General features: G+C 36.1%; 1 protein-coding gene across 7 annotated transcripts in view; it reads left to right on the forward strand.

Annotated features, from left to right (window-relative positions):
• Fs (Follistatin) overlaps positions 1–17464 on the forward strand; it is a 178480-nt gene that overhangs the window by 85288 nt on the left and 75728 nt on the right. For 4 of the 7 annotated variants that reach the window (XM_073992962.1, XM_073992961.1, XM_073992958.1 and 1 more), the window contains 4 exons: positions 7365–7550; positions 7742–9495; positions 15566–15704; positions 16747–16995. In XM_073992962.1, coding sequence (XP_073849063.1) covers positions 7365–7550; positions 7742–9495; positions 15566–15704; positions 16747–16995 — 2328 coding nt within the window. Of the gene's footprint in view, positions 1–7364; positions 7551–7741; positions 9496–11479; positions 12000–15519; positions 15705–16746; positions 16996–17464 lie in introns of those variants that run through there. The other 3 variants (XR_012413522.1, XR_012413523.1, XM_073992960.1) reach the window with 3 other exon arrangements.

Here is a 17464-nt window from a genome sequence, read left to right on the forward strand (position 1 = left end):
TCGGCGTACCAGCCAATCAGACACCGGCATCCATGTTACTATTTTTTACACGCTCAAATTTGTCGAGTAAAACGTTTTTAAAGAGAGCGTCATTCAGCGCCATTTTTGTTTAAAGAGAACATTTTACAACTTTTTTGTGTACGGTCGTAAAAATTTTAAAAACTTTTTAGTTCTGGAACAAAGCTACTGATATGCATTCTGATGTTGTCTTATATCATGTTTATATTATATTATTGTATACCAACATTTTGGTTTACATCATGGATACTCCATGAATTCTAATTAAATACCATGGCGGAATGATAAATACCCAAAAATACCTTGGAAATAGCCAATTCAGTTTTGTCCGATAATATCGATTGAAAAAACTATCAATCGATAGTGACATTCGAAATAAAGTATCGATATTATCGATAGTACCATCGATTGTTTGCCAGCTCTATTTAGAGTCCTTTTGGTGATAAAAAACTGATTAAGTCGAAAGTGACTCCCTGTAATGATTAAAAAAAGTACAATTTGTAATACAACAACAAATGTGTAGCAATCACAAATAAATCATTGATGTGTTTAAAATGTGACCATTTTTTTGTATTTATTGTCACATATTAATTATCTGGAAGATTGAAAAATGCTTAATCAAAAAAGGGTCATGCAGGTGTTTGAAAAGTGATTATAATTATGTATCTTCTGATCATATTTTGAAATGTTAGGTGATTAAAATCTGATTGGCGACTCTTCTAAACAAATCACAAATGAGTCTTCCTCTGCATTAGTTTCGCCCATTTTCTAATGGTATATAAAGTCTTTTTCGAGTCGTATTTCAATCATTTATTGGCGATTTGTTGAGTCTTTTTAGAGTCATGTTTATAATCGTTCATGAGTCTTTAGTGAGTCATTTATGCGTCTTTTTATTAGACGAAATAAATTAAAAGAATTTTTCCTTTATTCTTTTTTGTTTCTTTCTTTTGTTTTGTTGTCTTTTCTGCTTTGTTATTTCTTTTAATTATCCTTTATGTTGCGCGGTGGTTGGTATACTGCTTCTTCATTTCACTTGGCAAAACCTAAACATGTGTTGTGTTTGTCTATACTCTTAATATTATACGTTACATTTATATCAAAGTTTTGTAGAAAGTGTATATGAGAATTATTTACAACCAAACAAAAGTAAAACAAAACAATCAGTTTTAAATCACCTAACTGTTCAAAATATGATCAGTAGATACATAGTTATAATCACTTTTCAAACACCTGCATAGCCCTTTTTTGATTAAGCATTTTTCAATCTTCATGAAGATCAAAATGTGACAATAAATAACGAAAAAGTAGTCACATTTTAAAGGCCTCAATGATTTATATGTGATTGCTACGCATTTGTTGTTGTATTTTAAATTGAACTCTTTTTAATCATTACAGGGAGTCGCTTTCGAGTCGCTTTCTGATCATACAAACGACTTAATCAGTTTTTGATCACCAAAAGGACTCTAAAAAGACTCCGCAATGTGATTTTTGAAAAAGCAATCTTCCAAATGCTAGCTGGGTTTATTTTCAAATTGTCAATAAACAATTTTGAAAAACAGAAAATATTGTTGGTGTAGGAACACAAAAAACGTAGAATTCATTCGTTTTTGGTGGGGAAATTCAAGATTTTTAGACTTGACTGATGGTTCGTGCTACACACTTGTCAGTCACACACACAGAAAGGGTTCATCGGACTGACGGCACAGACTGATAGGTGAGTGCCCAGCTTAAGGCGATTTTGTATTTGACTAGTGGATGCTGTAGCATCATTTTTGGATGCATATGAACAATATCGGCTAATGTTTTGGTATAGCCCCCTTATAGCGGTACCTTCCAATCTTCGGTATTTCGGATATTTAAGCCACATTTTCCTACTAAATTAGCTGTAATTTGGTACTTAGGGTTCCTAGTGGTCACAAAACATATCCACAAAAATAGTGGACCTGGGTCCACGTTTGGGTATAGCCCCCATATAACGGTAACTTCCGATTTTCAGTATTTTGAGGATTTAAGCTAAATTTTCCGAAAATCGATTATTTCGCCTGCAATAATTAATAATTTAGTATCCTTTATGCCTAAAAGATGTGACTGTGTCACCCAGAACAGAGGATACGCAACGAAATATTGATTTCAATAGTTTTTGTTGTACCTCAAATTGGGGGGTGCTTTAGTTTTGTCCGATTATATTTGCGACCTAAAATGTTTTTTGAATTTTAACTTTTGTTTATTAAATTCTGAATTCCTTATTTTTGTATTTTCCAATTATAAAGATATAAATAAGTAAAAAGAAAAATAAAAAATAAATGTATAAATTAGTTTTCATAAAAAATTACCATTTAAAAAAAATGTACTGAGGGGGTGCTTTAGTTTTGGCCGATACTGTATGTATGATTTCGGTGAAATATGGAATGTGTGACTGAATTCGGTCTAAAAATAAATGTGCCAAATTACATCGAAATCGGTTCACATTTGGATATAGCTCCCATATATATTTTCGGCCGATTTGACGTATTTGTGCACCAAACACGCTATATACGTCCGATTTTGATGCAATATGGAATGTGTGACTGAACTCGGTCTAGAAATAAGTGTGTCGAATTATATCGAAATCGGTTCAGATTTGGATATGGCTCCTATAAATTTTTTCGCCCGATTTTACGCATTTGCTGCACCATAGGGTGTTTGCTCAGTCCAAATTTGGAATGTGTGACGGAATTTTGTCTAGTAATAAGTGTACCATATTATATAGAAATTAGTTCAAATTGATATATATCTCCTACATATATTTTACATATTCACAGTGGTGTAGGGTATCATATAGTCGGCCCCGCCCGACTATGATCCTTTCCTTACTGCTTTAAAAATATCGCATCCCATCCCTGTACATTCCCTGACAATTTCAGGAAAATCAGTTCAATACTTTTTGTAGAAAGGATTAAAATTGAAAATTGGAAAAAGTGGGCGTGGTCAAGTTTTCTTTGCATAAAAACCTAAGTTGGGTTATGACGAACATTTCAAAAAAAGAATTGTCCAAATCGGTCCAGACGTTCTTATCTGATGCCATTACCAACGAACGACTTTTGATTTTTATTTATAAAGATACTAGCTGACCCGGTCCGCGTTGCTGGCCCGTTGTTTGGGTTCTCCGTGTAAAATTTAGTTATCTATCCAGTATTGATACAGCCATAATTAGGCATCCCTCTAGAAACTTCATAATATAAATCAATGTTTTGACATAAACTCCATGTATTGGTATCCCCCAAATTTAAGATATAAAATCTCTTTTATTATACCCTTCACCATAAATCGACAGTTTAAAGCACTTTGTGACCCACATATAATGGTCGGTGCACGTCAATTAACATTGCTATATATTGGATTGTTGGTGTCGGTTGGGGTCGTAATTATTACTGCAGACAATTGTCAGTATAGGTCCACGTTTTGATATAGCTCCCATAGAACGGTACCGGCTGATTTTCGCTATTTTTGAGGATTTAACATCATTATCACACCGAAATGGCTGAAATCTGGTTTTAATATATTTTAAAGAGGAGAGCATAAATATTCGGATCGACCGAAAGACACGCCTTTTTATTTGCGCTCGGTATGTAACAGTTATAGGTTCACGTTTTTATATAGCTCCCATAAAACAGTACCTCCCGATTTTCGATAGTTCAGAGATATAGCCACTGTTGGGGGTCGTAAACAGTAAACAAAAATCGAACACGATCGCGGTATTCTGATTCCAATGATGATATTGTATTGTATATCAATAACTTTGTCTAATTTCCAATCGATCTTTCTGGAATTTCGATCTAGTGACATCTCAAGTTATCGGGATTTTACTGTATTCCAAAATGTGGAGTTGATCGCGCTATCCCACTTATTGTTTATTCAGCGTTTATAGCGTTTTTTAGTCACGCTGGAATAATAAATGTTTGCAAATTTTGTGATGGCCGCGATATTTCACTTTTCGCGATATTTCACTTCCGCGAAGACCATTCAGGGTCAAGACAGTAATTACAGTAGTATTGCAAACAATCTGTAAACAAAACGTTCAAAAATATCATGGACTTCAGATTTAAAAAAAATTGAAGGAGAACCTCCGGTCACTACACTTAGCCATATTCAAATAGCTCACGACCGCGCTATCCCACTTGTTCAACCTAGTGTTTATATAATTTTTGTGTCACGCTTACTAAAATTATGTATATTAATTGAAATAATACATTTCTGAAAACTTTGTGATGACCGCGGTCATTCAGGGAAAACGATCTGTAAACAATACGTTCAAAAATATCAAAGATTTCAGATTTTCTTAAAAACATCTACTCTTAGCCGTATAAAAACAGATTACGACAGTTCTAATTAATTGAAATAATACATTTTTGAAAATTTTGGGATGACCGCGATATTTCACTTCCGCGACGACCATTCAGGGTCAAGCCTTTATTTACCATAGCATTGCAAACAATTTGTAAGCAATATATTAAAACGTATCTTGAATTTCGGTTTTGTTTTTTAAATTGTGGGGAGGACCACCGGTCACTACACTTAGCGGGATAAAAAATAGATTACGACCTATTCTCAGACCTAAAAACTCCACATACAAAATTTCATAAGATTTCCCAATCGATTTTTCGGAATATCTATATAGTGACATCTCAAGTTATCGGGATTTTACTGTATTCCAAAATATGGCGTTGACCGCGTTATCCCACATATTGAAGTCAGTCTTATAGCGGTTTTGTAGTCACGCTTACTAAAATTAGGTATATTATCTGAAGTAATACATTTTTGAATAATTTGGGATGACCGCGATAACTTCCGCGAACCATTGAAAAAAATATATAGCCTATTTTGACCACTGGTGTTCCCAGTACATTATCCGAAAATTTTCAAGAAAATCTATTCAGCCGTTTTTGAGTCTATTCGGAACATACTAACATACACACATTGCCTTTTATATATTAGAAGATGAATAGATAGCATTTATAAAGAAATAGGGTATAGGGGAAGTACCCCCCCCCTCCGAAATTCAACAAAATTTGTAGCCCATTTTAAGCGGGGGCCATCCCTGTACATTCCCAAATCGGTTCAGTAGTTTTTGTAGAAAAGATACAAATTGAAAATTGAAAAAGTGGGCGTAAAAGTAGGCGTGGTAAAATTTTCTTTACATAAAAACCTAAGTCGGGTTATGGCGAACATTTCACAAGAAGAATTATCCAAAGCGGTTCAGCCGCTCTCAACTGATGCCATTACGAACGACATTTGATTTTTATTTATAAAGATTTTAAAAAGGCAAAATTACGAAAAAAAAATTAATGTTGACAACACTATCGGTAGAACTTGACCACTAATTTTTTGGTCGCTAACTCGCCAAAAATATCGTTAATTACCGGTTTTATCATCATTTTAATTTTACCGATTTTTGTCGATAACTCAAAAAATAAGTTAGAGAATCGCACCACTGAACAAAAATATTTTGTATGGGAGCAACCGTACCGGAATATGTGAACCAAATTAGTCCGGACTACAGATGGACATGGCTAAATAGACTTCAAAATTAATCGGATTTGGTTTTAGCTATAAGACTGAAAAAGTAACCCTTTTTATAATCTCATCATTTCTGCTAAGTGTATATACTCTACACTAGGGTTATTACTTTTTTACAACCTCATATCCCTGCATCATATTTTGATGAGTTTTTACCTAAGATTATATAAGATCCAAATAAAACGGAGATTCGGTAAAAAAGCTAAATTGGATTTTTTTCTAAATGAGTTTTGATATATAACTGGAAATAAGGGTTAGAGCCACATGGCATAACCATTTGTTTCCCACTAATTTTATCATCATATCATTACATATGTATCATTTAATAGCATATATAATTTTATTTCATATATCATATCAATTAAAAGTGGTTTGTGTTGGACCTCTTTCAATTGTAAGGAGTTTAGCTACATGTGTTGACCGAACTATCAGTAATTTGACATTTGAGGTTTCCAGTGGTCACAAAATTTCTCCACCAAAAATTTTCAGCATAGGTCCACACTTTTATGTAGCTCCTATATAAAGGTGGCACTCGTTTGAAGAAATTGCTTGATCGATTTTCTGACCTTATTTCGGCATTTGGGTTTCCGTCGTCAACAAATATTTTCACTTAAAATTGTGGACAGGAAGGAAAACTAACTAATATGTATTTCATGGTGGTGGTGGTGTATTTCGGCCTGGCCGAACTTAACGCTTGTTTAGTTTTTTACAACTTCTATTCGCTGACCCATTACGACGATACAAATTTTTTAATAGACAAGTCCATACTTCTTGAGATGATGAGCCGAAAGCGTTAAAAACAACTTGCCCCACCACCACCACCATGTGTAGTGGTTGTTGCCCACGACAACTTTCGAACTTGATATTGGGTTGTTCCAAACATCGCATATCGGAATATTTCTGCAAATCTAAAACAAAATTCGAAGATGGAACTTCTCGGTCCTACCTTCCGTTACCTCCCTCACTAGAGTTCAAAAATATTCGATATTCCATAAACAGAGCAACCGATTTGGCCCAACTTTGGATCTCGTAATATTTTGCCCAAACTTAGTTTAAGTTCGAAAATGGGTCATATCGGTCCAACCATTAGGGTTCTTCCCTTATAAAATTTCAACAGGTCTGTTCGAAAATCTTTGAAAATTTTTACCGAAGGTACTTCTTATGGTCCTGTTTACAACGATATTGTGTTTTTCGTGGGCAAGTCCTTGCTTCCTGATATAATGGTCCAACATCTCTAAATTATACGGTGACCAGTTGAAATGACTGGTGAGCGCGATATCAATCGCAAGGAATGAGCCACAAAATAAGATCCACATCCAAAATGGATCAGTCATTCCATCAGTCCATTCCTTCAAGTACCTCCTCCGCAATATTAACATCAAATCCTATGGGTTCAGTGAACAGGGGATTTAATTTTTTAATTCTAACTCTTTTCACTTGTCATTATTTTTGATGACAGCTTATTTATATTTTGTATTTGAATTGAATTTAATTCCTCAAGGATCCGAAAGAATTTTCCCATTACCTTCCGGCAAGTAGCAACTAAATTTAAGACTATGTCACTGATATGTATATTAAGCCACTAATGGCCGTGACAAATTTCATATGAATGTGCATCCATTTGCCCAGGAAAACTCTTTTATGGCATGTTCGAAATATGTATGTTTATGAACTCGTTTGTGTGAATGTGAATATGGAGAGTGAGTAAGTGATGTGTGTAATTGCACAGACGACTATACGTAAATCTAATGTTTTAATATTTTTCTTTTTTCCATGGATGCTATTTTCAGCTGGAGCCTGCTGGCAGACGGTCTTAGGAAATGGTAAATGCAATGAAATCTTCTCATTCAACGTCAGTAAGAGTGACTGCTGTGGCGCCAATCAAGAATTCGCCTACACCGATCGTGAGCCAACAAGTGTCGAGTACTTTTTTGCGACAGCAATTGGAGGCGGCATGGAATGCACGCCGTGCTTAGGTAGCTACCAAATATACAAAATAATAAATGCTAATAAGTAAGCGCAAAGACATTTGATTGGAATTTGTAAAATCATGAAACAAAATGAAACACTCATCCATTAGACCAACAGACAGACAGACTGACTGGATGACTATCAAAACGACGCGAATCATCTGCCTACTTTCATTTAATGTGTTTTTCCTTTTCAGAAAGTTGTCGCAATGTAAAATGCGGTCCAAACAAGAAATGCGTCAAACGCAAGGGACGACCAAAATGCGTTTGCGCTCCTGAATGTGGCGCGGCAAGACGAAGGCGATTGCAACGCGAACAACAACTTCAACAACAACACCACAGTCTGTTTTCGGCGAACGTTGGTGGTAGTAGTGGCATTGTGACCACGATGGTAAACCCGCAGATAATGCGTCGGGAAGAGAGGTCGCGACAGGCACGCGACACACATAGTTTAAGTAGTGAAATTACAAATGCAAACTTAGGTTCGGGAAAACAAAACCAAAGAAAATTTATTCACATACACATGCAACACGATTATACCCACCAACAAGAGGCACCACCGCCAACGCCACCAAGAAGAAAAAACCAGCAGCCCAAAGGCAATCGCAGACTTCTGATTACAGCCAATGTCGAGCATACGGAAAAGCCCACCACTAGACGAATACAACTTTTTAGCAATGTAAGAACCACATATGCCAGACACGGCAACAAGAACAACAACAATGCCAATGGTCAGCACGGGGACAGTGATCTTTCTGAGGAATACGAAGAAGAAGATGACTACGATGAGGAAGATGGTGGCGGTGACAGAAGCAGGGACATCATTTTCAACAGCGGTTTTAGCAACAACAACAATCACAACGATGAGGACCAAGGAAGCGTCGATGACGAGGACGACACTGATGCTGATGATGCAACAACGAGATTTCGCAACCAGTCCCTGTCTAGACAAAAGTCCAAAACTAACAAAAATTATCATGATTTACAACAAACAACCAAAGCACAGCAACGAGATCAGTACTCCAGCCACAACAACAATAACAATAGCCACATTAGACGACCTCATCCGAATGGACAACATGCTGAGAATACTCCAAAATATCATCATCATCGCCATCGCAACAACAACAGCAACAATCGCCACCAGCACAAACACAAGCAACAACAGAAACACCGTCATTATGATGATCGACATGGAGAACATTTTCATCATGAACATCATCATCAACATCAGAACAACCATCACAATAACCGTCAGCAAAATTCGGGTTCTGGCAGACGTAAACATAACAGGCAGCACAACAAAGACTACAACAAGGATTATAGCAACATCAACACCACCACTACCACAGCCACTACCGGCATCACCAACATTGTGGTACCTCCAAGCACCGATAAAACATCCATATCTGGAGCGTCGTCGGTCACCACAACACCGCAGTTGCAGTCGATACCGACCACTCCCGTAAATTCCACTCTGTCTGCTGCCTCAGATCAAAATCATATAACAAATCACGGAAGTAAAATCGCTACGTCATCCTCATTACCATTACCCACTTCACCATCATCATCATCATCGAAGTCTCTATCATCATCGTCTGGCTCTGTGGCAGCGGCTGCAGCACCCAACCAACCAAACATGCAAACAACACTTGTAACAATGCCGGCAGCTGCGGCGTCCACATCCTCCTTATCGTCCCCATCTTCCGCTTTCTCATATATGGATAATGTCAAAGGCGATGGCAAGGGAGTAGAAGAATATCCATATTATGATCGCGGCGGAAAATTTAAGACATCACAACACATGACAACGGCTACAAAACCCAACAGTTTCGGCGACGACAGCGAAAACACAATTTCTACATCACACAATTTTGACTCTGTCTCCTTTGACAGTTATGTGAATCAATTCGATATGCATGGATTTCCGAAAAATCACCATGCAATAACGGTAGGTAAATAGCAAAAAGATAATATTATTGTAAACATTTTAGCCTTAGGACTAAATAAGGTAGATACACTTTAATACGATCAAACATTTGCATAATCGAAACAATGGCTTAAGTACCGTTTCTTAATCTACTACATTTAATACTTGTTATCTGCTACTCTGACCAAATTGACGAAAATTGCCTTAGAAATCGAACATAAGTCAGCTTAATATCAAGCTAATATTGTCTATTTCTGTTGTAACGTGGTTTTCTCGTCGGCTGGGGTAAGTCCAGTCGCGTCGAGGGTCTTCATAGGGGTCCACTAAACTTTACGAAATAAAAGACTAGTTTTATAGTTTCAGTATTGACGATGTTCGTTATTGACGAACTGAGTTGATGATAGGGTTCTACGATTGTCCGGAACGATGTGCCTGGTTAACAATCGGGTTCTGCGTGGAGACGGAGCTGATTGGCACTCGAGCTTTACAATTTAACGATGATCGGGAACGTGATGATTCGGTTACGATGATATGATGGAATTCGGAAAGTAGGCTGACGTTGGTCGGGAACTCGGCGATCATAATCTGGAACGACTGTGTGATGGAGTTCGGAACGACGAAGATTGACGAAGATCGGTGATGCCGACGTTGCACAGTGTTGCCGCTTTCATACAAAAGTGGACAAAAATAGAAGGAGTTGACTTTTTGCACAAGTACTTATAAGGGCATAGGAATGAAAATTTTCAAGTTTGGTCCATATCGGTTCAGATTTGGATATAGCCCCCATATATATCTTTCCCCGATTTTGCTATAAATCGTTCAATTTTAATCGAATAGCCAAATTTTATATGTGATATTTTCTTAGGCCCTGAATAGTTTCACCAATTTTCATTAAAATCGGTACAGTTTTGGGTATAGCTCCCATATATATCTTTCCCCGATTTTTCTATAAATCGCTCAATTTTTGATGAATAGCCTTCAAATTTAACATGGGATGTTTCCTCAGGCCACTGTTCGGTTTTACCGATTTTGATTTGACTTCGCAAAAATCCGTACAGATTTGGAAATAGCCTCCATATATGTATGTTTCACCGATTTTGATATAAATCGGTAAATTATTGGAAAATAGCCTTCAAATTTAACATGGGTTGTTTTCTTAAGCCCTTTTTAAGTTTCACCGATTTTGAAGAAAATCGGGTTAGATTTGGATATAGCTCTCATATATATTTTCGCCCGATTTTATGTACTCGATGCACTAAACACGCTATGTATGAGAGATATTGAGTGACATCGGGCGAAATTATATATGAAAGCCATATTCAGACCTGAACCTATTCAGGGACCTAAGAAAATATCACATAACAAATTTTTAAGGTTATTCGATTAAAATTGACGGAGATATAGCAAAATCGGGGAAGATATATATGAGAGCTATATCCAAATCTGAACCGATTTTTTGAAAATCGGTTTTTTTGAAAATCGGTGTAGCTATTTAGGGGCCTAAGAAAATAACACATATTTAATTCCAAGGCTATTCAATCAAAATTGAACAAGTTGTAGCAAAATCGGAAAAAGATATATCTGAACCGATATATCTCAGTAGGTTGCGGGATGGGCAGAATGTTTTTACACATTTCGCTTCGGATGAGATGTCCAATTAACGGAAATCAAGAGCCTAGGTGGCAATAGTTGGCAATCAAAAGATATACTCTACGAAATATTAAGAATTTATACTTTTTTTATGAAATTTAAATTTTTAGTTCTTGATAACGGTACTTTCCCCATGTGCAATTGATGTCAACTTTTTGTACTAAAATTTTTTTATTTATAGCCCACCCATCAAAGCCCCATACAAATCTTTTATCAACAAACTTTTCAAAAAATGTTATTTTAAATGTCGTCTAATTTTCATATGATTATCGCTTCAGATTATCTGGGATATATTTTTCATATTTAAAGAGCTATAACTTCATTATGGATGCACATATCGACAAAATTCTTTCAGATTCGTTGTATCGGATGTGTTTACTGTAAGAAAAAAACAATGTGGTACGGGAAGCCGGAGCCTCCGTGTGGGACGGAAAGCCGAAGCTACCGCGTGGGACAGAAAGCCGAAACGGGACGGGAAGCCGAAACTCGAAACTTCCGTGTGGGACGGGAAACCGAAGTCTCCGTGTCGGATAGAAAGCTGAAACTTCCGTGTGGGACGGAAAGCCGAAACTTCCGTGTAGGACAGAAAGCCGAATTCTCTGTGTTGAACGGGAAACCAAAGTCTCCGTCGGGAAACAGTAAACCAAAATTCTCTGTGTGCAATATAGTAATGGAACAGCCAGAATGGGTAGTCTCTTCCAAAAAGCACCAAAACCACCTTGGTGGATAGCACGCCCCCAGTAGTGGCAAGCTGGCTTGAAAGGTGAAAACTGGAATACTTAAGTCACAGCTGGTATGAAGTGAATGTAAATTATTGTGCATCGATTACAGCACTCTAATGACTTGAGATGCAGATGCTGCTTAGAGCATATATGTTAATTGCTATTACGATTGTAGGGTAGACCATAGGTGTTGTTGTATGTATGTGACATTTGTCACGTTACACTGTCTATTCAGAGATCAAATGTCTCATTCTAATTGAAATGATGATTTACAGTACGAATACAATTTCACTAGAGCCTTTTAACAATTTTGAGCAGACACTTTCATATGACCAAAATAGTTATAGACCCTAAGTATGTTTGACCGAAATCCGTTTTAGACAATGTGTAGGGCCCTGTCCGCCTGTCTGGTTGGCTGTAGCGCACTATAATATCGAACGGATTAAGAGATTCGGTTCAACATGTGAGCCTCACAAAATTTTTCCAAACTTAGATCAACTTTGAAGATGGGTCATTCGCTTTTGTTTTGCTTTAGGTTGTCCTCGCTGTCCCTTTTACAACACTACAATATTTTCAGGACCAAAGCTTTTAAAATCCCTACCGGTTACCGGTTACAAAATAACCAGATATTTCGCGCGACATGCCCTTGTTAAAATAATGGGTGGGAAAGGAGGTTTGTAATGAGGATTTTTGCTGGGTAGTTACACGTTTCGGTATAACCTCCGTATTTCAAACGATTTCAGATATTTTAAAGTTTTTATCTATATTTTCGGTCGGGTGAATGGCTGTTTAAAGTTCCCAGTGATCACAAAAATTTATCAAACAAAAAATGTGTATAGGCACCATATAACGGTATCACCCGAATTTAAATTTTGAAGTTTTCTGACGGAATTATGTAAAATTTGGTATTTGGGGTTTCAAAAAACTTCTCCACCTAAAATTGTGGACACAGGATACAGCTCACATGTAACGGCTCTAACTGATTTCACATATTTTGAAGTTTAAATCTACATTTTCCCAGCGGTCGGGAAACTTCCCCACCATAAATTGTGGAAATTGATGCTTTCATGACAGAAAGAAAACTAATTATTTCCTTTGAGTTCATAATATTTCATGTTCGTTTGGGCACCGTGTATCGGGTGCAAAAATTATTGACGAAAAACTTTCAAACGTATTACTTTTCCTTTAGTTATATTGTCATTTATGTCCTCAAATATCGATTTATTTTGCCGTTTGCCCGTTTGTAACTATATTAGGATCAACTAAAAAGAAATTATTATGACACACTTTATCTACTGTTCCATTACCTAACTGATTTTCTCTTAACATTTATTGTTAAATCAACAATTTAGCCCAGTCAAAATAGACATGCGTATAAGGGGGAAATAGCAAAAATTCCCACAAAGCTGAATGTTGGTAGAGAGCTAGAGTTTATCATTAGAAGTAACGTCCTAAAAGTCCCCATCGATCTCATGTGTGCAAAAAAGATATTCGAGGTCAAAGGTCATTTTTGGAATCATTATTAGTTTTTTGATTTTTCTCAAAAGCCGGCTAAAACAAAAGTTGTAGATTTAACAATTCGCCGGTGTCATGCATAAGTGTTCCATACGCCATTTGCCCGTTTTGAGATAATCGCATTTTAATGTTTTGCGTCACAACTGTGTGGAGCTGACTAAAGCAAATATTTATATTTTTGACTTGAATTATTAATAATGGTGTATTGAACATATTTGCAAAAATATAGAGCAATATGTATTGGAATATAAAAATTATAGAGAATTTTTTAAAAACAGAGTTTTTGTCGATTTGTTCCATATCCACACTTATGACACAAATGTGAAATATTGGAATAAAGCGACAAGAATTTTTCCATCTTTGCCTCAATAAATTAAAAACTTCTAAATTGAAAATTAAAGTTCTGATTTTTGAAATATGTTTTTAAACTTGTACATTTTTAAAATATTAATTTTATAACTGAAAAAAGCTTAAGCTTTCGCGTCGAAGTGTGGATATCTCGGAAACTAGAGCAGATAGGAAAAAGCCGACCAAAAATTCAGAAAGAACATACCAGAAAACCCTCGAAACCACCTGTATCTCAAAAACTAAAAATGGCGTATGGAACACTTAAGCATGACACCTACGAAATGTCTTACTATTTGCGAGATATCGCGATCTAAAGGTCAAATTAAAAATTAGCCGCGTATGTACATTATGTGGCGAACCGATTAAAATAACCACACTATGTGTTAGGTATATATTTCCATAAGCATTCAAACGATATCATCTTTGCAGTAATCGGTTCAGTAGAACCGGGTCTAACCCGGTTTTTAAATCGGGCCTTTCGGGACGAATAACCGGCGAACCGGATCCGCCGCCCATGAGAATTATACATATCCGTAATCAGCGCAACAAACGCATTCGATTACACATGTGGGTTTTTTAATAAAATGACTCTAACATGGAATAACTATACTAAACACGCTCCGATTTTGTTGGATTTTTTACAGATAGGTATAATTTTTCTCTTCAAGTAAACATATATTTCTTGGGGGGCAGACCCGGTTACTTTGGTTATTTTAGTCGGTTCTCCCGAGTATGTGCATATTTCCCTTATGCCGGGCATACACTATGGGCATGCAGGACAGCAACCGATGAACCCTTGTGTAAGTGTGAGATTGAATAGTGTGTGACATTCCTTCAATCCATATTGCAAAAATGATGAATTTTCCTCCAGAACTCGATTTTGGGTTGAAGTTTTCCAAATTTTTAATTTTCTCACAAATAATATTTTTTGTTTTCAAAAATTATTTGTTGGTTACTTGGAAAATAAACAAAATTCATCGGATTGAAATGGGTTCATTTACAAAATCAAAATTATTTTGATTTCAATCCTGCCAAAACTACTCCAAAATATATTGACAAAAACTTCAAAATTTACTAATACTATTACAAATGCTGTCGTGCATGCCCATAGTGTATGCCCGGCATTATGCGGCCCATACATTTACTGCCAAACTGCTGCTGCCGATGAACCCTTTGTGTACGTGTGAGATTGAGTAGTGTGTGGCATTCCTTCAATCCACATTCCAGAAATGATAAATTTTCCTCCAAAACACGGTTTCTAGTTGAAGTTTTCAAAAATTGTTAATTTCCCCACAAACAATATTTATTATTTTCAATAATTTTTTGATTACTTCGAAAGGGTTTCATTTCCAAAATCAAAATAGTTTTGATTTCTATCCTGCAAAAAATATTCACACATACATTGACAAATGCTTCAAAATTTAGTAATACTATTACAAATGCTGTCCTGCATGCCCACAGTGTATGGGCCGCATTATATGTGCATAAAAATTATGAGTTTTTTTAGAACAGCTAGAATGGTCCCTTCTAGGAAAAAAATTATAAAAATCAAACTTGTAAATAATTTTTCTGCCTACAATATTCACTATAGTCACTTTTCGATTAGATCAACCTTTTTAAAAAAATAAATCCGAAAACCTAAGAAATCGTTATAATTTGACCTTTGAACCCGAATAACATTTTTTGCACACATGGGATCGATGGGGACTTTTGGGACGTTGCTTCAAACCCTAGCTATCCACCAAAATTCAGCTTTGTGAGAATTTTTGCTATTTCAATGTCTATTTTGAAAGCTATATTTATTAGTTAGTATATCTGTCTCTTTCCATATTAAATTCTCTTCGAATCATAACAAGATTACAGAAAATATAAGATCTATCAATCCGGTTTGTGGGACAGATGGACGAACCTACAACACGGAATGTCAGTTAAGGAAACGAGCTTGCCGCACCGATAATCATCTGCTTCAGGTTGCGTATCGCGGTCATTGCAAAAGTAAGTATAAAATCGTTAAAAACTCGTATATTTTATAATTTTTATGTCTGGTTAAAGACTTAAGCTGTAAACAAATACAACGTTTGGGTAAAGTTTTGTGTCGTTTTGGCCGTTTTTACACTGTTGGGCATGATGCCGAAAAATTCAAATTCATTTGAAATATATGCCGGCAAACAGATAAACGCTGGACTTTGGTATCGTCGTCGCCCTGTTGTTGTTGTTTTTTTCTCGATGCCCAACGCAAAACTTTAATCAAACGTTGTATCTGTTTTCAGCTTTAGTTAAGCGGGTAATTCTTCGTCTTAAAATATTTTAGGTACTTGGCATGTATCTCCAAAACAGCTAAATAACTAAAATGAGACATATAAATCGTTTTTCCGTACTCAAAAAAACGTGAAAACTTTCAAATTTATAAAGGATGAAATTGTAAAACTTTCAAAAATAAAATAGTCTTGCATATTCTGGAACAAAGCAATAGCAGAAACTTAGGCCTGATCTTCCTAAAATAATATTTGTTCCACAAACATCCCAGAAGGTACAACGTAGACTTCTATCCTTCCTAACAAGCGAAAAATCAATAAATTTATCTCTGAAAATATGGCATCATCTGCTCAATTGTATTTCAATACAACTCATTTTTATTGCTTTGTCGAATGAATTCACCATAATATTAGATGCAAGAAGAAAAATCGTTGCCATTTCGTATGGTGTCACAAGTGGCGCCAAGGCGTTACATGCCAATGTCACAGCCACATTTAATGATAAATTTGACTGTTTATTGCCTGTAAATATTTTCTGTTATTTGTTAAACATATTTGAAGCAAATGGCAAGCAATGACAATCTGGTGGCGGGGCTTACTGTGAGACGATTAGTGCGGATCGTTCGTGTTAGTCTATCGGTGTAAGACACCTCAAATGTTCACTAAAAACAATCATCTTCGCTTGTTATAAATTATACAACATATTAATATACATATATCTGTACTTATATGTTCTCCTTTCTTAATTTCTATTGCTTCGTTTGTTCGTCGTTCGAATTTAGCTACTTGTAATGGAGTCAAATGCTTGGAAGGACTTACATGTGTCGAGGATCAGTATACGATGCCACATTGCATAGCATGTAAAATTGAATGCCCACTGGACGATTATGATAATGACAATGATGTAGTGGATGCAACCAGAGCTGTTTGCGGTGCTGATGGCAAAACATACAAAAGCATGTGCGAGATAAATCGTATAATTTGCAAAATTGGTCGATCAATTGGTGTTGCATATCCGGGACCATGTCGAGGTAAGTAAATTAGAGATAGAACAAGCAATCAACCAGCTTTGCCAAAGTGTTTACTTTTATTCAGCTGCAAGTTGTTGATAAATACAGCTTTTAGTTGTAAGAAATATGTATGTAGTTTCACACTGAGAAAAAATATTATAAAATAGTTTATTTTAAATCATAACAAAACATGTTAAAACGATGTTAATGATAACTGGACCTCGATGCCTGAGTACAGAAATTTTGCTCCGCTTTAATATATTTTTTTTACATTTATCAAACTGAGATTTTTGTATTTACCTCGCCATAGCGCTATGAACTGTAACAGACACTTCAATTTGTATTACTATGTAATTAATACGGTGGCACAGAGCGCTCACCGTGGGCAAACGAGCTGAAACCACCCTTATGCTCGTATGCGTGGCACAGTGTCTCACGTGTTTTGCTACAAATCCGATGTTCGCAATTCCAGCTATATACCTATATCAGT

Source organism: Musca autumnalis, unplaced genomic scaffold (genome assembly GCF_047663935.1).
Source record: "Musca autumnalis isolate F117 unplaced genomic scaffold, ASM4766393v1 scaffold_5, whole genome shotgun sequence".
NCBI classification, from domain to species: domain Eukaryota; kingdom Metazoa; phylum Arthropoda; class Insecta; order Diptera; family Muscidae; genus Musca; species Musca autumnalis.